Genomic DNA, 24,100 nt, shown 5'->3' with positions numbered 1-24,100 from the left:
GTGACACACTATATTCTTTTCGGGTACGCTGTGAAAAGACGTAGTCACGCTTTGTGGCAGCAGAGGCAGGTGTTGACGGAGTGATTTGTTTATATCCGACTGCACATGTTTAAGAGAATATCTTGAGTTATTACTACTTTGAAGTGTGGTAGATAAGCTTCAACAGCTACTACCAGATCTCATGAAGAAGAGCGATTTCAGGGATCTCTTGACGACATGAGCCTCCTTTATGGGCGTATTTGGAAGTTTTATTTCCACCGGGGTTTCGTTTCCGAGGTATAACTATATAACTTTGCACAAGTACATTACATTTGATACCTTAGTTTTCCTAGTATTTCTATATGTACGTATGTATGTTATTTAGTTTACCTTAATCATCTCGCCACAACTTTTTATTCACTTGAAACCCTACTTTCGCAATTTTTGTATCAGACAAGCTGGACCACTGTAAACATTCCTACTCTTATCACATAAAATTAGAATAATATAGGAATAAAATGAAATTCCGTTTTGGGATAATCATATAAGTGACGCAGTACCTATGGTCGTGACATATTATACTTGCACTACTTCTTGAAAACAGTTACTCAGTGTTTCTACCTGTGTATTGTACTAGTATTTTGGGCAAACTAACAATCAGGAATAGAAGAATGTATCTCACAGTGCTGCATTGTTATTGCAGCTTCTGAACATTCAATAAAAAAGTAATAGCAAATTACTCGTAGTTTTGAAAAGTAAGCTGTTTATTTTTCAAAATCAGAAAGAACTTTCGTATTTTACGCTGATTTGATAAGATCAAAAACTAGTTTTGTGGTCATGAAGTGAACTAGCTTAAAGGAAGAAACCATCGAAGTGAAATGAGACGCCACCCAATTCACAGGACGGATACAAAAAATTGTATTTCATTTGCGTGTGGGTCTCCGTTGAAACGAGATTCTTCGGTACAATTGACAACACAAATGTCCAAGGTGAAAAATTTTATAGTGGTCCCAGGCTCTGCAAGTACAACACTACACATTTCCTTCAAATTCTGTAACATGTCATTCGAGGGTGTCGACGGATTTGAAGCCAGTGAAAAGCGTCTACATTGTGAGATACCGTTATTTGTATCTTTTAAATATAGGAGTTCGTGTTGATCATCTAGATCTCAGCTACCGGAAAATATTCGAAGTACAACTGAGCCGATCAATGGCCGTCGTAACAGCGATAGTGATATTTGAGTGAATTGAGGAATCCCTAACTAACAGACCCCACTATAAAGCTTGTGTACAGAGGACATAAACGTCGACTTTCTAACGATGAACCCAGTGAAACGTAATGTTCATCTACGACGACATAAACATAACCATGCGGAAGACTTATGACCGACTTCAGAATGTGCATTTGCTATACAGAGTGTGATTACTGTCGTATATTAATATGAATCCTTATCACCGAACAGTGTTTTGTTTGATAATCATCCAATATTCACAATGGTTTCATAATAAAGTAAACGACGTAATTTCACTATTTGCATGATCCAAAACACATCTCAGTACATGGGTTTAGATAGGTGTTTGTGTTTCCGCTGTGCTTCTGATAATATGACTACATGTCATATTTCCCTTAAAATTTCCTTTAAATCTAGCGATGTGATTCCGATACCAGTGGTTTTAAATTTATTTTCCCAAACACATTGGGAGAATAATCTAAACCGTTTTGAAAGTCGATGTTATTGCCCAAGTAGCCTCCCACAAAACTAGTCATGGTAAATCTGCTATCAAGAGTCTCACTCGATCGGCCTCACTTCTGAACAGTGCTTACCATCGGTCATCAACTGTCTCGGTTCGGACCGGAGTGCTTCTAATTCTCAGCATCTATCAGCAAAATAAAGATGTTTGTTCACACCTTGTCACCAGAGACCTCATGCAAGAAATTATTTTTTTGCACTCCGACGGTCTTGGTGTGAGACGAGTTGTACATTTAGTAGAGATGGTGGCAGACTATGGTTTGTTACACTGTCTGCACCTTACGCACGTAGCTACTGAGTAATTGGAGAGGCGACTTACTGACTGCACAGTGCTAAAAAGTGTTACAATTTTCGTTCGAATATTTCGACTAAATTTTTATATCTTATTTAAAGCGACCGTCTCTGTCCGTTTGATAACCATCGTTGACGATCGAAGACCCAAGCAATAGGCACTGGTAAGAAACGACGTGTCGGTACCTAGAAATAGAGTGAGGTTTGATAAAGAAGAAAGCGGTTTGCTCGTAGCAAATTTCTTCTTGCCTTGCCCGTGAAGTATCTTCTGGTGCGAGGTAAACATCAACGTTCCTCGTTTCATTGTCTGCTTAAACTGTCAGATGGGAAGTATAATACAGTCTGATAGCAGGCGACCAGATGACGTCAGTCCTAAATTGGAAACGCAAGACACGTAGTTCTGAATACACTTTTTCAGATCGCATGTACATAGTTTACGATATAATTCAGACGAAGCAGGTACAAAGCAGAAGTATATGGATCAGTGAAAATTTAACTATTGCGTACCTACTATTTAAAATAGTACTGAATGATAATTCCCGTCGTATGTTGCGACTTGCGATACGTTTTAGGTTTAGTGTCGGCAGTCAGCATGATTTGAGCCGTTCACTAAGCAAAGGAGTACAGAGATGCGGTAGCCAAGACGAAGCCTTTGTAAACACCCTCCCTCACGTAGATGCGAACGCGTCTATCGTAAGATGTACTAACTTGTACTGAACTGTATTGGTCCCATTCTAGATATTGTTTGGAAACACGATATGAAAATATCATCGTGCTTTGTGGTTGAGGAGGCAGTTGTTGAGGTAGTGTTCCCTTCCATTCTATGTGCGCATGTTTAAAAGAATATCGTGACGCCGTAACTCCATTACAGAGTGACAGATAATCTTCATTTCGCAGCACCCAGCAAGTAGTACGATTCCTCTGTTTTCATGATCACGAGAGACTCCTTTACTGTCGTCGATGGAAGCTGTCTTCCGTCAGAATAAAGTCTGTGATACATATCTGTGTAAAGTTTTTCTAAGTGTATTACATCTCCCTCTTTATTTTCTTAATTTTTATGTACTATACGCACGTATGCCATTTAGTATCTCTTCATTATCACGTCTTTGCATTTTATCCACGTTAGTAAGTACTTGCACAATTTTTTTTCTCACCAGGTGTCTGCTTCGATGTAAACATTCGCATCTAATCATGTCCTAAAATTATAATAATTCTAAATAGAATACATGAAAACTGAATTTTACGACTGAAATAAACGTTACGCAGTACAACAAAGCTGTATCGGTGGACTAAAATTCTCGCAGACATTGCTTCAGAGTCTTCCCGTGCAGTGTACTAGTATTTTATGTACAATAGAAAAACAAATAAACATATCTAACTGTCTCTTATAGTATTATGGTAGCTGTAATATTTTACGGAGACTGATGAAAAATGTAACCCTCACTACTGCAATATTATTGCACCTGCGAAAAGTGAAATGTGAAAGTAAAACTTGAAACAGCTGTCCAGGGATAATCGCATATTATTTATATTTTATAAGCATTTCATTATATTACTTCGATTCGATGTGTTCAAGAAGTAATTGTTTTGTTGATGAATCGAACTCACTTCCAGGAACGAACTGAAAACCTGTATGATTACGGATATGCTACAATAATACGACTGTATCTTCGAAGAGGAGCAAAATCTAACGCAGTCAGAGCTATTTTTGGTGTTGTTGTGGTCTTCAGTCCAGAGACTGGTTGGATGAAGCTCTCCATGCTACTCTGTCGTGTGCAAGCTTATTCATCTCTGCAATCTACATAATTCTTAACAACTTTTTTCTCATCTTCAGAAACGCTTTCCTTGCAATCGCCAGTCTACATTGTATCTCTACGTCGGCGATCATCATTAATTTCGCTTCCCAAAGAGCGAGACTCATTTACTACTTTAAGTGTTTCATCTCCAAATCTAATTCCCTCAGCATCACCTGATTTAATTCCACTGCATACCATTATCCAAATTTTGCTTTCGTTTGCAACCACATTAATAATGAAAAAATGTAGTATACATTTACGAGTGCGCCTACAAGAAAAGCATATTGTCCCATACAAAGCAAACCCAAGTGCTCTAAAGCCAGTTAGCAACTCGTTGTGAACGTCGCGTATTCCAAGGTTGGACCTGGATCCACTGGCTTATAGGTTCCAAGGAAATACTTTACTAAACCAGGATTCAATTTTAACAAAAAAGTTGTACTGAAGACATTGGCTACGTTCATCGTCCCGTGTATTACCTGCGTAGAGGAAGTGGAAATGAATGGTGGAAACCTAGAAGCGAAATAATCATTTTTTAAACCGTACAGAGTCTTGGTCGAACCTTGCAATAAAAAAGCGAAAGAGCAAATTGTTTTACAACAAACAGAAAAATAAGAAATTAGTAGCTTTGTAGCAACGTCAAAACACAAGGCTGTGTCTATATAAAAATACATTGATTTCTCATCTCCTTACGGGAGGAAACTCAAGGCAAATAATTTAATTACTAGACCTCGATTTAGTAATTATAATTGTGATCTAGTTGTCTCTTTTGGTTGTAAGCGGAATGACAGCAACTAAATTACGGAGAAAGTACCGATACGAGACTGCTATACTACTTTGAGTATGGGAAATCCTCACCCCAAATATTGCAGTTTATATCCAAGAAGGAATTAAATGACACGGGAAAAATATTTCGTAACAGGAGAAAATACTGAAAGGAACTAAAAGAGCTGCGAGGCACTGTTGTTACTGTATACCCGGTAGCAAAAAAATACAAATTCCATTATCTAGAATGTTCCTATGACATAACAAATGCCTGTATAGAATAAAGCAACGGGTATATGACACCAGACCTATTCGTCTTGTACAACTTCGACGAAACTGGCTGATACCAGGGCTCACGTCTCTGAAGTCTAGAAGATTTGGTATCCCGTGGCACTTGAAATAGAACTTATATATGACATGATTGGTAATGTTAAAAGCTTAGACCGACAATTAAAAGTAATATATGACACGTATTTCCAGTTGCGATGATGACAACCTTCAGCTATAGAATATAGAATATGAAGTCAACGAAAATCTATGCCGGACTAGGATTCGAAACGAATTTCTCGTTTATCGCGAGAGGTCGCTTTACATTGGGCTATTCGTGTACGACTCACGGCCATATCCAAACTTCCAGATGTCATTAACCACGTGTCAACGACCTGGAGTCCTACATGTATTTTGTATATTCCCACACTGGTCAGACGTTGTACTTTGAAAGTCGCTTGACCCGTATCGGCATAGTATCACGATCTTGCAATGCCAAATGGTAAGGCGAACGCTCGTGACAGGTGGGAAATCTTGGTTCGAGTCTCGGTCCAGCACAAATTCTCATTGTAGTCATTTGTTCTACAGCTGATGGTTGTTATCATTCGCAATTGCAAATACATTTAATCTATTTCATAAAGGGCGTACTCGAAGCAGTAATGCTTCGTAATGGGAATAACACAGGCACTGCAGTGTCTTAATTAAAAGTAAAGCTGTCTGTGGCGAGCAGTGCTTTGCTTGAATCACAATCCACTGAAGTCTGTGCATTACGGTTGTCACTCTGTTTACGCTGACTAAATAAATAGTCGACGAAAAGGGCAGAACTTGGAAAAAATATTCTGAATCGCTTTATTTACCCAAGTTACTAATAACGATGAATGACAAAAAATAATCACAAATTAATCACAACAGCTTCGAGATTTGTCCTCTTCCAGTATCTCAAATACTCTTGCTTCACTACCGATATCTACGAGTCGCGCACCGTTAGACATTAGGTGACACCGTCCTTTGTGTTTAACAGATGTTTCGGAGCTTGTTCCGGAGTTTGCTGTGCAGAAAAGGAGGGTGCTGCCTCTGGGTGTTCCTCAGGCGTAGGCAGCCCTTCTATGAGGATGACGATGACGAGATGGTCTGCGACCCGGGAATGAACATCGCCATGTCGCATTGGTGCGGTGCCTCGCTCCCTGAAGAGGTATGTCACACCACTAGCGCAACCACGGTCATTCTGAGATTACCGTCGTCAATCACACATTGCATTAAGATCACGTTTGCTGTAAGACGCAGTCTATTGTCTGTCGTAATCGTATTTTTAAATCAGAAATTAAAATTAAATTCACAAGTAAATATTTGCCAAAAATATATCTCGCATTATACTCTCATATTTGAATATTCCGAAAATGTGGGCCATGGTACAGTCCTCACACGGCCCCACATCTTAGAGTTCCTAATAAACGGTAGGGCGGACGTCCAGAATAATTGTCATAGAAAGATCACACACGATAGTTAAATGTCTTCACTTCGATTTCTTAGAACCAGGTGATCTCTCACCGTTACTTTATGAGAGAGTCCATGGGAATTACAGAAATACCTGAATCACATATTTAGAAATTTGTAAGATAATGGAGCAATTTACAACGAAATGTAACAAAGAATCATGACTGTCTGAATACAGTAACAGAAATTCTGAAATCCAGTAGGCATCTGGGATCATGATAATGCATAAATGTGCCAAACAGCTCATTCCCATTAACAACAATGATTTAGGTCAACATGCTCTTAGCACATATACTTTCGTAACCCTTCGGAAACAGTCTATAAACACGTTGTGGAACACGTTGAGGCCTACCAAAACTAACATTAGAACAAATTCTCACTAAACTCGGTACTGAATTTGGTGTTCTAAAGACCACGTTGGTTTGCTTTGTAAATGACAGCATTTTACGAGAGTCTGGGATTTACCAGGATTACTTATAGATGTTGCCAAACGTTCGTTTTTGAGTGTTCCTTTTTCTTAACGTCCCGTTTCTTTTTCAGGCTCCCACTTGGTATGAGTGTACTCTTGGAGAAGTATACGAGCACAAATCAACCCCCAGTTACGGTGCTGATTTAACACATCCGGACTATCGGGACACAATTGCGAATATAGAAAAGCGAATGGCAGAAGAAAAGAGTACGTCACGGCTGTTAGCGTGCAAGAATCTATGCGCCATTTATGGACGAGTTACTCCCACAGTAAAAGGTAATTAATCCAATCTACTGAACTGCATACTTGATGCTTATTGGAAAAGAAACATCTGCAGCCAACTATCATACAGGAACGAAGTTGATGTTCGTATTTTGTTTGATTGCAGAGTACCTAGGTGAACTGTTTCATCGTCTGTGTGAGGATGAAGATATGCTAGTGCGAAGACTGGCACTGTCCATGTTGCCTGCTATAGCTGAAGACGCTGATGTCCAGTTTTATGCCTCTCATGTAGTACCCATTTTCGAGAAGGCCCTGGAAGATAAGGTACATAAAGGCAATTTCTTATCCACTTACGCTCTTTATGTAATATACGCAGCAAATCAGTTTTTACAACTTTCGTTTATTTTTACAGATTGGTCTTCACTTGGAGGCGACACAGGCTTTAATCGCTTTGTTTAAATCTAAGAAATTATCTGATGATGTACACAGGCATCTTCTGCCAGTTCTGTATAAATACGCAGAGGATCCATATTGGCACGTTCGGTTCTTAATTGCCAACAGCATTAATGATGTAAGTATGTTAAATATGCGATTTTATTAGTGTTGGATACGTACTCATCGTTTATATAATATTTCTTAGTATCACTAAGAGACACTCGTAACCGAATTGTTACGTTACAAATATTCAAATTCAGTGCAGGTAAACCTTCTTAGATACGTAGTGCACGGAGTGAAGTTGTGATAGTTGAAAGAAGGAAGCGTATTTCTTTCCATTTGTGAGCATGACTATCTACGTATCTGGAGTAGTTTGTATATGAACTGACATTTTGGCAATATACCTGATACACAGAACATTTTACAATTTTGTTCTCACAGTTTATCTCGTTAGCTCGTAAATAATCCGTTTATAAAAATTACGTGGTTACTATAATATTGTTTTTCTTTTTTTATAGATTCACAACTCTGTGAATTCACTTACCTTGAAATCAAGCTGCTTCTCACTGATGCTGGAGTTCTCAACGGACCCAGAGACACGAGTGCGATCTGCAGCAGATCGCTAGTATCAAGGATGTTTCAAATTTTTGGCGACATCAAGTGAGGTGTAGATGCCCTAAACTTCATATTGGCACACTCTGTGATGTTTCCGAGTTAATGTCACATCAGAGCCTTTATTTCTGGGCCCATTTTACTAAACTACAAGTGAACAATTCAAATTCATTATTCTGCACCTTTTCGGCAATAAAATCCATTTTAAAGATCTACAGAACAATGTTTTATTTTAGAATGTAGCAGCAGTTGCCAATCTATGATTGATAACATGTTAGACAAAATTCTCCTGTTCATTTAATTATCAGCACTTTTGAAAAATTATTTTATTTTAGGTCAATTGCACTGATACATTTCCAATACGAATTACATCCACTTTTTTCTTCCATTTCAAAAACAACGGCTACACATAAACCAGCCAAATAACCAAACACACATACACACACACACACACACACACACACACACACACACACACACACACACACACACACGGAAAGTCTGGCAACTATTAGATGTTTCTACCATGACATAAAAGGTAAAAAATGAAAAAAATATGCAAGTACTGGCATCAGCATTTCCATTTATGTGATACATATTAATACAGCTTCGCCGTCAGCTGCTGTGGAAGAGTTTCTAAATTATGAATCAAGACAGAGAATATACACAAAAGCTTGTGTATTGTTGGTATTACATATTACTAATACAAAACATAATGAGAAGACAGGAAAGAGTTAAATGCTATAAAATGCAATACCAGGATGGTGTTCACATATTGCACGAAAGTAGTACCAATACAATTAAATTTTTGACTGCCGCTGACGATGTAACTATATAAATATATCTTTCGTGAAACATACTGCAGCTGTGGAGGGCCAAATTATGGAATATACTTTTCAAATAATATGCCATGGAGTGCAAGTGCGCAAAAATAGTTTTACTCATTTTTGTGGAAAATACTCTTTCAGATTGTCATCAAACAACTTCCAGGCAGCCGCCAAGACACAGCAAAAAGGGGAGAATGGAAATTCGGCTGCACTCCATGAGCCAAAATTTAGTGCATATATGCAAAACCGAGTAAACACATGTGTTTGAAGCCAAAGGCAAAAGGATACATTCTGTCCATTTTTATTATTGAGCAAGAACACAGTTGTTTGATGTACCATAAAAATTAGATATATTTAACGAGTAGTAGTAAGAAAGAAGACCACACAGCAAGGTGACGAGCGGTTCCTACAAAGCAGCTCACAGTACATGAGTGAACAGAGTTTTACGATTTTGTAGCTGTAAATAACAGAACCCACTGAAATGTAATAAACGCTTCATGTGAATGAAGCAAAACTACGAGTACATCACATCCCCTTTTGCTTCAAAAAATTGTATCCCATATACTCGAATGAAATGAGATGATTTCAGAGTCGTTACTGGTCTCATACACATACTGTTATCTGTATATGGACTGAAGCGGTGAGTAAAACGATTTGTACCAAGGTCACGGTTCGAACTCTGGTTTCCTGATTAACAGGCGCGTGCGCAGGCGACTAAGCCGCTGGGCACAGTGATTCGCACAGCTGCAAGGTATTCGGATCCAGAATGGAGGCATGCCAGTGTAATCCGTGTTGTTATGCCAACTGCTGTGTTAAGGTGGCTTCGTACGTGGGAGACCTGGGTTCAGTTCCTCTCCTAGTACAAATATTTACTCGCCGGTTCAATCTTTATAAATAAAAACAACTTGTTCCGCAATGGCACGTTTGTTTCATAGCTGTATATTCGACCACACATTAGATTCTGAAGAAAGTAAATGGGACACATAATTCATTTCTTTCGTATCTTATTGTTTCGTATCACAACTCGACGATGAGGTATGTTTTTCCACATTCATTTTAGCTACTGTGATACATAGGTTTCTGGTACAGCAGCATAAAGATTGACATTTTTGTAGTGAAAAACGTGCTCTCTGCCTATTTTACGTTTGGTTCATTTTTGGAGAAGTGTTGCAGTGTAATAAATGCAGCTAACATGACGAAACTGTTTTTTTCATTTTGAAAGGAATGTCTCATCTCAATACAGGTATTTTACTCGAGCGTGGACGCTAACGGCTCTTCGCGCATGTGTCCTTCAGCTCAATAGTCGGCAGTTCGTGCAAGTTGTGGCACATTTCTCAAATTTGTGTTGGCGATTTCTTGTTGTAATTATTGCGGGGAGAAAATGATAAAGAATACTATATTTTGCACCACCAGTTACAAAAGGAAATCAGAAAAATATCTCAAATTTTGGAGAATTCTTGATGAGCGTTTGGTCAGAATAGTTATAAAGCAGCATTTATTAAATGAATATGAGTCATACAGTTTTACATGAGTCTTATCGAATTACATTCTCTACGTCTGAAGATCTTGGCTTCAGCTGTGTTAGGTTCAAAATGTTCAAATGTGTGTCAAATCTTATTGGACTTAACTGCTAAGGTCTTCAAACGCTAAGTTTAGACACTACTTAACCTCAATTATCCTAAGGGCAAACGCACACACCCATGGCTGAGGGAGGTCTCGAACCTCCGCCGGGACCAGCCGCACAGTCCATGACCACCCATTCTCCTATGAATGTATCCATTGAAGAGGACAGGAGAGTGCGAGTAGTCTTGTCATACGCCATGCTTAAAAATAGTTTCCTCTTGATGTTCTCCATACCTGATCGCAGTCACCTCCTTTCTATACACACGCTGCATTACTCTTTCGCCCTTCTACTTTATGCCAGTCTCTCTCAGCATCTTAAAACCTGTTGCCAGTCTACTCTGTAGAATGCCTTTTCGGTTGGATGATGGCAATTTGTGTGTTTCGGCCCTTCTTTAGTTTGTTCTCAAGAGTTCATCATGAGCTGGGTATTCTGCTTCTTCTAGAGGCAAATTGGTCATCTCTGTGTGAAAATGATAGAGATGAAGATCTTCGAGGCAAACTGAGGGTCATATATTGCTCCCATATCTTTGCAGTTGCTTTCATTTGTATTGGTACTGCAATACATTTTCTTAAGTCTGTTAGTTGCTCCCTGCTTTCGTATACAGCTTGCTTGACGTGGAACAGTCCTTTAAGTAGCTGTTCTCCAGCAGCCTCCATGAGTTCTGCTGGTAGATCACCAACTCCAATGGCTTTCCCAGGTTTTAGCTGCATGATTGCAAGTTTGAACTCACAGCAAAGATGTAGTCTCCCACTTCTTCCAAATCAATTTCCTCAAAATTCTCCAGTTCCAGGTTTTCAGTTATTCAAGATATTTTTACATATTTCTACCATATCTCTCTGCTCATATAATAATATATTACACTGCAATTTATCCGTCTGTTTCGAAAGAAATGGTTAACTGATTTGTAGGCAGACTCCAGCTATCCTGTCTTGATCATTTCTATCACCTCTTTGCATCGGTCCTCCAAGAATAGTTGTTTAGCCTTTTCTTACTTCTCACTGGTTTCATTCCTGAATGAATGATGGTTATTATACATAAATAAAATATATGAGTGGTTAGCAATAAGTAATGGTTTCTTATATTTCTTATACATACCTTCCACCCCCCCCCCCCAACCCCCCGTGAACCATGGACCTTGCCGTTGGTGGGGAGGATTGCGTGCCTCAGCGATACAGATAGCCGTACCGTAGGTGCAACCACAACGGAGGGGTATCTATTGAGAGGCATTGTAACAATAACCAAAACAGCCTTGCTGTGCTGGTACTGCGAACAGCTGAAAGCAAGGGGAAACTACAGCCGTAATTTTTCCCGAGGACATACAGCTTTACTGTATGATTAAATGATGATGGCGTCCTCTTGGGTAAAATATTCCGGAGGTAAAATAGTCCCCTATTCGGATCTCCGGGCGGGGACTACTCAAGAGGACGTAATTATCAGGAGGAAGAAAACTGGCATTCTACGGATCGGAGCGTGGAATGTCAGATCCATTAATCGGGCAGGTAGGTTAGAAAATTTAAAAAGGGAAATTAATATTTTAAAGTTAGATATAGTGAGAAATAGTGAAGTTCGGTGGCAGGAGGAACAAGACTTCTGGTAAGGTGAATACAGGGTTATAAATACAAAATCAAATAGGGGTAATTCAGGAGTAGGTTTAATAATGAATAAAAAAATAGGAGCGCGGGTAAGCTACTACAAACAGCAAAGTGAAAGCATTATTGTGGCAAAGATAGATACGAAGCACATGCCTACTACAGTAGTACAAGTTTATATGCCAACTAGCTCTGCAGATGACGAGGAAATTGAAGAAACGTAAGATGAGATAAAAGAAATTATTCAGATAGTGAAAGGAGACGAAAATGTAATAGTCATGTGTGACTGGAATTCGACAGTAGGGAAAGTGAGAGAAGGAAACATAGTAGGTGAATATGGATTGGGGCTAAGGAATGAAAGAGAAAGCCGTCTGGTAGAATTTTCCACAGAGCATAAATTAATCATAGCTAACACTTGGTTCAAGAATCATAAAAGAAGGTTGTATACATGGAAGAATCCTGGAGATAATGACAGGTTTGAGATAGATTATATAATGGTAAGACAGAGATTTAGGAACCAGGTTTTAAATTGTAAGACATTTCCAGGGGCAGATGTGGACTCTGACCACAATCTATTGGTTATGACCTGTAGATAAAAACTGAAGAAACTGCAAGGTGGGAATTTAAGGAGATGGGACCTGGATAAACTGAAAGTACCAGAGGTTGTACAGAGTTTCAGGGAGAGCATAAGGGAACAATTGACAGGAATGGGGAAAGAAATACAATAGAAGAAGATTGGGTAGCTTTGAGGAATGAAGTAGTGAAGGCAGCAGAGGATCAAGTAGGTAAAAAGACGAGGGCTAGTAAAAGTCCTTGGGTAACAGAAGAAATATTGAATTTAATTGATGAAAGGAGAAAATATACAATGCTGTAAATGAAGCAGGCAAAAAGGAATACAAACGTCTCATAAATGAAATCGACAGGAAGTGCAAAATGACTAAGCAGGGATGGCTAGAGACAAATGTAAGGATGTAGAGGCTTATCTCACTAGGGGTAAGATAGATAATGCCTACAGGAAAATTAAAGAGACCTTTGGAGAAAAGAGAGCCACTTGTATGAATATCAAGAGCTCAGATGGAAACCTAGTTCTAAGCAAAGAAGGGAAAGCAGAAAGGTGGGAGTAGTATATAGAGGGTCTATACAAGGGCGATGTACTTGAGGACAATATTATGGAAATGGAAGAGGATGTAGATGAAGATGAAATGGGAGATACGATACTGCGTGAAGAGTTTGACAGAGCGCTGAAAGACCTGAGTAGAAACAAGGCCCCCGGAGTAGACAACATTCCATTGGAACTACTGACGGTCTTGGGAGAGCCAGTCGTGACAAAACTCTACCATCTGGTGAGCAAGATGTATGAGACAGGCGAAATACCCTCAGACTTCAAGAAGAATATAATAATTCCAATACCAAAGAAAGCAGGTGTTGACAGATGTGAAAATTACCGAACTATCAGTTTAATAAGTCACAGCTGCCAAATACTAACGCGAACTCTTTACAGACGAATGGAAAAACTAGTAGAAGCCGACCTCGGGGAAGATCAGTTTGGATTCCGTAGAAATGTTGGAACACGTGAGGCAATACTGACCCTACGACTTATCTTAGAATCTAGATTACGGAAGGGGAAACCTACGTTTCTAGCATTTGTAGACTTAGAGAAAGCTTTTGATAATGCTGACTGGAATACTCTCTTTCTAATACTATATGTGGCAGGGGTAAAATACAGGGAGCGAAAGGCTATTTACAATTTGTACAGAAACCAGGTGGCTGTTATAAGAGTTGAGGGACATGAAAGGGAAGCAGTGTTTGGGAAGGGGGTGAGACAGGGCTGTAGTGTCTCCCCGATGTTATTCAATCGGTATATTGAGCAAGCAGTGAAGGAAACAAAATAAAAATTCGGAGTAGGTATTAAAGTCCATGGAGAAAAAAAAAAAAAAACTTTGAGGTTCGCCGGTAACATTGTAATTCTGACAGAGACAGCAAAGGACTTGGAAGAGCAGTTGAACGGAATGGATAGTGTCTTGAAAGGAGGATATAAGATGACCATCAACAAATGCAAAACGAGGATAATGGAATGTTGTCGAATTAATTCGGTTGATGCTGAGGATATTAGATTAAGAAGTGAGACACTTAATGTAGTAAAGGAGTTTTGCTATTTGGGGAGCAAAATAACTGATGATGGTCGAAGTAGAGAGGATATAAAATGTAGACTGGCAATGGCAAGGAAAGCGTTTATGAAGAAGAGAAATTTGTTAACATTGAGTATCGATTTAAGTGCAAGGAAGTCATTTCTGAAAGTATTTTTATGGAGTGTAGCTATGTATGCAAGTGAATCGTGGACGATAAATAGTTTGGACAAGAAGAGAATAGAAGCTTTAGAAATGTGGTGTTACAGAAGAATGCTGAAGATTAGATGGGTAGATCAAATAACTAATGAGGAGGTACTGAATTGAATTTGGGGGAAAAGGAGTTTGTGGAACAACTTGACTAGAAGAAGGGATCGGTTGGTAGGACATGTTCTGAGGCCAGGAATCACCAATTTAGTATTGGATGGCAGCGTGGAGGGTAAAAATCGTAGAGGGAGACCAAGAGATGACTACACCAAGCAGATTCAGAAAGATGTAGGACACAGTAGGTACTGGGAGATGAAGAAGCTTACACAGGATAGAGTAGCATGGAGAGCTGCATCAAACCAGTCTCAGGACTGAAGACCACAACAACAAACAACCTTCCACACACATACACACACACACACACACCTCATTCTTAAGGTGGGCACCCTACGTCAAAAGCTAAGACCTGTTAATTATGGCACTAAGTTAGTACTACAACCAACAGTTGCGTGAGAAATTTCAGCGATAGTATCTTGTGATGCTATGGCCCACTTCCCTGCAAGAGGTAGATTAAATGTGTAGTTCCCTTTCATGACTTGTTTTTAAAATACGTTAAAATGTACCCAATAAGGTGTACTTACGTACTTACTTACGAGATTCAAAATAACATGCCGCACTCATCCATCAGGTATACACCAGGGAGATAATGTACAACACGCCAGAATCTAATGCATAGATTAAACCTGTACCTATCTTGGCTAGCCAAAGAACGACAGGAAGTGAAGGTTGGACGACGTGCCTGAGTCACTAAACAATGCTACACGCGTGAGGAAAGCCAAATGCGATATTTATACGATTGAGTTGTGGCATTCACCATAGTTGATAACGTGTTATTAACAAAACACCCTAAGCGATCGGCTGTTAAGAGGTTAAACAAGAAATGGCAGCATGTTTAGGCGGGACATTACCGGATTATTCGCGGTCCGTGGGAGTGAACCTAGTTTTTAGCTAATGGAGATAATGGGGAACAAACCAAGGGTTTGTTTCCTCATAAATACTTTAAGAAAGTTTATGGACGAAAACTTTAGTGACAATTAATGGAACACTGAATGAGAAGCTTTACCTTAGTAATTCTTATAGGTTAGTAGTATTACAATTTATTTTTGTAATATTATTCTGATCTAAGTGGATATAAATGTATTCTTTATTAAATAGTATAATAGTTAATGACAATGTAATTTGGTAATACTTAGTTCTGTAATTTTTGTTAGTGCTTCACATATAACTATCAGTGAAAAGACGACTTAAATTAAGAACAAGGGCAATGAGTTATCGAATTTATTTGCATATTAAATTGTCTCGGTGATGGTTGTGCGGTGAAGTGTCTGGAGCAGAAATAGACAGATCTCGGCATAACCTGCGGAAGTAAAGGTGATTCGAGGACTAAGAATAATTGTGAAACAATGAAATACTACATGTGCAAAACAGTTAATGTCTGACACTGGTGAGAAAATGACTGACATTAATAGACATTTTGTATACATGTCTTGTCTGTATGTGTGCTTTATGTTCTATGTTCGTCACCTGGACCACGTATGGAGACATCCTACCCGTAGCGGAGGCCACAGCCCAGTCAGCTTAAGGGACTGCTGCTGTCATGATGGGCGAGTCGCCTTTTGGCCGCACGAATCCAGAAACCGTAACTACGTTTTACGAGACGTTCCACGATGTAGGCGGAGGGCGTCGAAGTTGGGTGTTCGCTCGCCTTACAAAATAGTGGCGGAGGGAGAACGAGCAAACAAGAATCTTTCGCCTGAAGTTCATCCTCGAAGTGATTACACACGAAGCGAGCTGTCCGTTGATGTCCACCGGAAATATGATCGTCAACTTGGTCAAGAACAACATGTAGGTCTACAATAAATATGGGCATAAATGAAGTACAGCTGTAGGCATTCCGAAGGACGCATTACGAAGCTTAACAATACAGATGAAGAATCGGTGAATAGAAATTGAAGAAAATGGTAAATCTATAATCACCGGTCGTTACTCGTAATCATTCAAGAAGCTATGATGTGTGGGGTGGAGGGAGACGGTGGGTGGGGGGGGGGGGGGGGGAAGATCCATTGTTACGATGGTCATTTTGCGAACTGTAAGAAGAGTCAATATGAGACAGGTAATGTTATTGCTTAGCCACTGAAGAGGCGTCACGACAAAAGATGACGTAGAATACTTATATTCTCTGTCCCACTGATGCTACCGCACCGATGGCCTACAGTACCCAAAAGATCACCCTGCGCGTAGCACAGGGGCTACAAGGTGACTGGACGTCGCAGGCCTCGTCGAGCAAAACAACAGGCAAGGGGACCGTAAATAAGAAGCTAGTCAAAGTAAAACGTAATTAAAGAGGAACCCCAACCTCTAAAAGAAAATTCGAATAGGCGTAATGTCAGCATTTCTCGCGGTTATCTGAAACGTTGGCAATTTGACTAAAATATAGCCGACATCATTTGGGAGCTATTTAACCCATCGTTACGTACCTGGTCTTTTTGAAACTAAAATTTATTCCACCTGGCCATGAATAATTCCTATATTTCATATAAAAAACGAATTCCCTTTTTAAAGTAGAGAAAATTAAATAAAAGGATAATAAGAGACGATGGAATACAGTATTACATGCAACGTAGTAAGGGGGCTTTACTCAGAGAGTTTCTAACGAACGTTTATTTTGTTTCGCAACTACTACATAAACCCAACGCATGTATTGTTAACGTCTTTAGCGTCTGGGAGTCCTTGTGGTCGAGATTTTTGTGTCCGAGCTTTTAACGTTTGAGTCCTGAGTGTTCTCGTCTCCTCAGTTCATGCGCCACAGCGTGAAATAGCAAACTTCTTTGGGAGCCGGGCTAACGAAAGTAATTTTTTGTTCGTTTAGTTTATTGTCGAAAAGGAGAACTAATAGAGCTGAGAAAACGCAAACATCTAGCGAATATCTCAATCGATAAAAGATCTATGTCATTAATTCCAATTTAAGAAGTTCAGTTGTTGCCATAGCTACTATTCATCATCGCGTAGCGACTCGACTTCGATTTAGACCCTGTTTGGGCATTTATTATCGGGCTAAAGTGTGACCATTCACAGTAGTGAATCATATAAGACAAACTGAGTTAATAAAAACCGAATTAAGGAAAAACTGTATTGTCCTACGATTTCGAACAGAGTATAACGAGATGTGAATCATGTATTGTATTATCTCTGGACAATAATAACACTAATAGTTTAGTCTACATTAACATTAAAGTGAATAATTTGCAATGAATAAATTACAGTGCTGTGTTATATGAACCATGTTACATTTGAAGGAATTAATTAGGTGTACATGTGCTACGCAAATTAAAGATATCGATTTATTTTGACACGCGAATCGGGCGCCTAGTAACTGTGAATGAGCATCTTTGGCGAGAACCGCTTAACGCCGCAGCTACCCCTTAGTAAAAATGTGAATCTAAGCCTATTGACGGATGACTCCGACTCAAATTAGTGCAAAGAGCGGACATAATCGACAAATATTGGCCGTAATAACAGACAGTGTTTTGTCGCCTCGCCTTGACGTATCTCGCCGAGGTGAAGAATACTGGCTGGGCACAGAAAAAGGACCTAACACTTCCGATGATGATGGAAGTGCCAGGTGGCAGAAATAGGAGAAGTCACACTATACTGGATCTTTCATTAACCTTTTGCCAAGGTAGATACCAAAACTACTGAAAGATTGCGTCATGTAGGACAATAGTAGAGGCACAATGAAGTAAGTGAATTTTTAGATTAGTGGTGTCATTAAACAGGAAATAGATTAATGTGTGATCATCACAAGATCAAAAGCGACTATAAAGAGGTTTTCACTGCCGAGGAACATTACCAATTTATATTTAAACTGACCGATATGAGATGAACACCACTCGCCTAGATTTTAATTTTATATATTACTGTAGAGCAGCGGTATAGTTAAATAGACTTTAACAAAAGCTAAACCAAGACAAAACTGAAAACATTAATCTTACAACAAATCACGAGCAGCTGTTCATTATATTTCTGTATAAAATTCATCTCAAAGGCAACTTGTGTGATGCACACTTGTCTGTTGTCTGCATCTTACAACAACTAGGAAATGGGAAAGATATGAGCTAGACTGGTACTAAAACTTCATCTCAATGGCTCCGTCTCTGGAATCACGTATCACGGAGTTACTTCCATACCTGAAAACAGCATTTAAAATAAAAATTTCATATTGGGTGAATGCATCATATTCAGTCTCTCCACACACACACACACACACACACACACACACGAAGGTAACGTGACTTAATCTGAAAAACACGAAACACCCAATGACGAAAATAGAGAGCAGGCCATCAACAACCTCACCATAATACATAACGAAGTCGCTTAAAACTATCCATTTCAATCTCACAAGACAGAGAGTCTGAACTAAACAAGTAAGCAGAACATCGCAGCAACGCGCGGAAGCAGGGAGCATCTATTTCTCCACTGCCATTACTTCCACTTCAACCGATTCCGCCGCCCATCTCACCTACTGGCAAGCTCCCGTCAATGTTCAGGCTACTTCATACTCCATATACTCACAGTGTTTACTTGAAAATAAACTACCCTAGCGTATGCAGAACTGACTACTGATTCTTTGAGACATATGAGTGGACACTGACCCACAAATAACTACACTACGAAATATGTCTTACAGCAGAAGATTTTCACTATGCCTCTGTCTCTCTCTTGCCTCTCTCTCTCTCCCTGTCTCTCTCTCTCTCTCTCTCTCTCTCTCTCTCTCTCTCTCTCTCTCTCTCTCTGTGTGTGTGTGTGTGTGTGTGTGTGTGTGTGTGTGTGTGTGTGTGTGTATGTGTGTCATGAATAACGAATATTGAAAGCATACATTAGTAAGGATCAGAGGTCCTTTCATCCACAGTTTTTTAAGACAATAAACATTTCTTATATTTCTTAGCAACACTGGCAGGGGTATATCGATCTGAAGACTAAGCTTTTCGTTACCCAGTGAAACAGACATATTTTCGTATTTCATCGGCGAATTTATTTTCCTTGAAATGCATCCACTGAATCTCAACGTGGAATTTTTTGTTCCAGAGATTATTTTTATTGTTTCGTTCCACTTTAGATCCCTCCGGACGGTTGGTTACAGGTGTTTTGCCGTTATAACTATAACCAATGACACACACAGCCATAAAACAATCGAACAGTCTTTGATATCTTCGTCCGTCTGTGCGTAATATTTCACAATGATTTACATTCGTGCCCTACTGCCAGTCCTTCACCGTCAGTGAACCTTTAACCTTCCGTAATAGAGTTTTTAAAAGTAATACAAAAACATATGTGCCTACTGCCTACAACGCTTTTTTCAGATATATCCAAAAGAAATTTTACATCTTTCCATTTGGTTACGAGGAGGACATGTTGAATTGTTTCAGCTACGAAGTTTTGAGGCCAGTCACAATTTTGGTCTTCGTCTCTATAATCTCGTATTCCTGTGACTAGACGAGAGTAAGGAGCTGTATCGAACATCTTCCGGACGTCCAAGAAACTTGGCTACGATTGTCCACGTCACCTTGTAGTTCATGGTGAGATTCATGGTGATTTTTAACGCTCTCCGAAACAAGCGTAATCCGTGAACGTAGATAATTTGCAACACGGCAATGTCAGAATTACAGGCATATATTTATGTTTATTTAGCTGCTGACATTTCTTGAAGCAGAAAATTGTCTTTCTCAAGCGAGCTACGGTAAAAAAGCGTAGTATGTGCTGCCAGTTTAAGTACCATGACAGTTACCTCATCGTGATGCAATAGCCGCGTTCAACTTACAGATCACAGCTAATCCTCTGATATTCGTGTCTTGCTTGTTCTCATACGAATTGAAGGAATCAAGACGAGAATGCTAGTCCAGCAGACTAAATAAGATATGTCAGTGCAGGATCCCGGAATATCACCATCAGCGTCCTGTTTTGCCTCACAAACAGAGCATTGCCACCATTTCTAATCGCACAAGGCCTTACTATTTCCTATAAACGTCCTAAAACCTAGTTAATAAATTATTAACTCCGAAATTTGTCCTTCAGGATACAGCGCCTTTACTAAAAACGCTACTTTTATGCATTTTATTATACTTACCATCTTCGAGACGTGCGGAAAGAAGCAAAGCAGTCTTACGAAACACTCAGATTTTTACGATGAGGACGGCAGCCACGAAATCCAGGAACGCTCTTTACTTGGCAGAAAAACAATGCCTAACGCTGACAATATTTTACAGGGTAGAGAGATCAGAAAGATCAGTATAGCAAAGGCTATGGCGTTTCCTCTTTTGATGCGGTAATGTGATACCTGGACAATAATAAAAGGCGAGCGGCATGGATTAGGTACCTTTGAATTGTTGTGTTGCTGGAAATTCTTTAAAGTTGCATGGACCGCAGAGAAATCGAGTATGTCAGGATGATAACAAATCCAGATTGTTCTTTGGAAGTTATAATACTGTAACAAGAACTGACAAACTTTCAATACAATCTGAGAAAACACGATTCGATTGAAAATACTTCAGCACTAGGGAAGGTCGATGGACCTACCTATGAAGAGAGGGTGACAAAAGATAGGAGGAATCGATTAAGTGATGGATATCAACCTGGAAAGTATGCTGAAAAAAGTACGGGGCGAAGTGGGACCAGGCGTCATGGAAAGTCGGAAAAGACTATCTATCTGCGTGCGTCTCTGTATGTGAGAGGATGAGGGAGAGGGAGGGGGAAGGAGAGACCTGGTTGGGAGAGGGGTGGGGGAGAGGGAGAACTGATTCGTCTTTGCTCTCATTCACGTTTATCGATCATTCATTTTTGTAAATTCACGTATGATGCACCGTATACATTCATACATTGTAGACTCATCACCACAGAAGCAACCGTCTTCGACGACCCGACCCTCCAAGCCACTTGAGCATTTGCCTTCTTGTTTGTTTGGAAGTAATGAACAAGGTTACGGTCGTATGATTGTGGTTTAGGGCTGGACACTAATTCTAATGAAGTTAATTTGATTGTGATTTGTTAAATTAAAGGTTGGAGAAAACACCTGAAGCTAATGATAAATGCTATCGTCTGGTTGCTCCTGATGTGGAAAAGCGTCTTCACCGTGTTTGTGCGGAAGGTCAGACAGGGTGCCGTCTCGAACGTACTGTCGCGGGAGGCCTAAAACTACTGTCATACATCTCTACTACAGCGTTGTTGGTAGCTTTGTACAGGCACTGACGCTCACTGTGACAAATATAGAAAAAAAATGGTAATTTAATTTTCCCTCAAAAGCATTCACAATAAAAGTTCACTGTATTCGACAAAATACTTCCCTCACGCAAAGCAGCAGATGCACCTAACGAGACTGTGTAACCCGCCTTAAAACGACTTCCGTTTATGCTATTTGTGGGAATTGTTGGAGAACAGCTGCCAACATTACAAATGCAACTTCACTCACCGTAACTAAGCAATAGGTTTATGTTAGCTGCAGTAAAAACTTTAAGAAACAAATTACAAACAGTAGCTTATGTAGTAATAATAAGCTAACTTCCAGTATATTTAAGGTAGTCTCGACAATCTGGAAACACGTCTTAAATGACTAGCTCTGAGGAGGCAGTGAAACAGGCTACTGGACTGAAACACTGTCAAATACAGTGAGATCTGTTAAGAACACAAATTTCAAGGTGGTAAATTTTCATCAAATAACACCTTTAAGCCTGGGCCGCAGAGAACTACACAATTTACACTCCACAACCGTGTAAGGTTTGAGAGGTCACTACATTAACTGTGTAAGCTATTAATAATTTTTTGTTTAATGTTGCAATATTATCACAGAAAAACATGCATTTACACAGTTTACAATGTGACAATGTTACGACAGTTGTCAAACGAACACATCTTGTCCTCACAAAGTGAAATAAACCTAAACCCAACAATGGTAAATTTTAACTAGGAGTTTATTTACGAAATTATTCTTATGGCTACATCATGATGTTGGCCAGCACTATGATAAATCATCAGATTCCAGCTCAAAGTTCGGTACATTTTAGGATGACAATCGAGTCTATGAAGGATGGTTAGTTTTGTGACAAGTCGAGCAAAAGATTACCCGAGGTTGCTCGAGTTTACAGTGGACAAAAGCTGGTGAACCAACAAATTTACGCCTCTGTTCGCGGTATTTAAATTAGCTTTGATGCACTGTCGTTTGCATGGCTGAGCTTGCCCACTGAAATTCCTACAAAACCTAATTAAGCCTCTGATGACTTTTCACCAGAAACCCTCACTATGTTCCTTGTGATGAGAGAAAACATGTACTCATCCCTAGTCTTGGCATATGGCGGTATGCAAGCGCATGGCTGGACCAGTGTGCACATTAAGTGCCCTCTCACTCCTCACAAGAACAATTAACTAACTGGCTGGTTCATTTCTCCACAGTTGGAGCTCAAGTGAACACAGCGTTCACAGAAATTTTTCCTCTGCATCGTATATAGTATTATGCACCCCGTTCTGCACTTTATGCCAGTTCCGAGAAGAGTCCTCGAAAATTACGCTCTTGTCTTTCTCGTAGCCAAACTGTCTCCCCACCTGGGTTCTTTCGTTCTCCATGCCGATGCTTTTCCGACCACTAGGAGTTCTCCTATTATTTTTGTGGAAACTCTCTCTGCCGATTTCAATGACTCTACCATTAAGCTGTAGCGAAGGACATTTTGTGCCTGCTCCAGACGCCTAAAAGTTACATGGGTACATCACATATGTACAATTGGTTGTCGACATATTCAACTGCGTCACTGGTTTTGTCTGCATCCACTTGGAATTTAGAAACACGCTTTTCTAAAGCTTCTTTCTGTCCTACTTCTGGTGGCCCGTTACTTGCTCCCCAGCACGCCCCCTAAGACCTTCTCATGGTGCCTTCTCTGGTGTTGCCTCTGCTTCTGCCCGCGCCTGTTGCCACACAAAACGTTTCCTCTCGCTGCTTGTTTCACCTTCTGCTCATTGACATGCATTATATAGGAGCAGTGTGTTAATATTGTCGATTGAGTATCATTTCTTTTGCATTATGTACTTATAAGCAGATATGCTTATCACTACCGAAGTAACTCACCTTCCCATTAAAATGTATAAAACTTTTATGTAAGGTTCGAAACTGACCTTCATTTGTTGTGCCCCTTACAGCCCCATTGCCATACACACAGATACTGAGCTACAAGTTTACTTCGGACGCGAGGATGGCATCATCGCCTTAGCTACCTACGTCATGCCTTTAGCTGGAGCACGCTGGTGCCAGCACAGCATTCGCGATAGAGGCACAAGAGTATCGATTGCGGCAACGACATGGCTCGCTGCAAACGCGCAGCCGACGCCCTCTCAGCCGCCGGTATTTAGGATCGCCTACGCCGACCGAAGTGCCACTTTAGCCAGTTAGTTCGAGCCTGTTACGTCAATCAATTCGAGTCTGTACGCCGTGTCACCCAGATGGAGCCGCAGACTTAGCCACTAGCACAGAGACAGGCAGCACATAGTAATCTTATTGCGAACACAGTGGACTTCAACAGCATTGTGTTTACGTGGACTATACAGAAGAG

The 24,100-nt window shown here is 39.9% G+C and overlaps 1 protein-coding gene across 1 annotated transcript in view; it reads left to right on the top strand.

The window, feature by feature from the left end:
- Positions 1-24,100, top strand: part of LOC126278774 (serine/threonine-protein phosphatase 2A 65 kDa regulatory subunit A alpha isoform-like) — a 118,588-nt gene that overhangs the window by 71,097 nt on the left and 23,391 nt on the right. Inside the window, exons 4-8 of the mRNA XM_049979051.1 lie at positions 5,867-6,037; positions 6,880-7,015; positions 7,197-7,354; positions 7,443-7,601; positions 7,984-8,067. Of these exons, the coding sequence (XP_049835008.1) occupies positions 5,867-6,037; positions 6,880-7,015; positions 7,197-7,354; positions 7,443-7,601; positions 7,984-8,067 (708 nt within the window). The remainder of the gene's footprint in view (positions 1-5,866; positions 6,038-6,879; positions 7,016-7,196; positions 7,355-7,442; positions 7,602-7,983; positions 8,068-24,100) is intronic.

This window comes from Schistocerca gregaria, chromosome 6 (assembly GCF_023897955.1).
Source record: "Schistocerca gregaria isolate iqSchGreg1 chromosome 6, iqSchGreg1.2, whole genome shotgun sequence".
Classification (NCBI taxonomy): Eukaryota; Metazoa; Arthropoda; class Insecta; order Orthoptera; family Acrididae; genus Schistocerca; species Schistocerca gregaria.
This window is presented reverse-complemented; position numbering and strand designations above follow the sequence as displayed.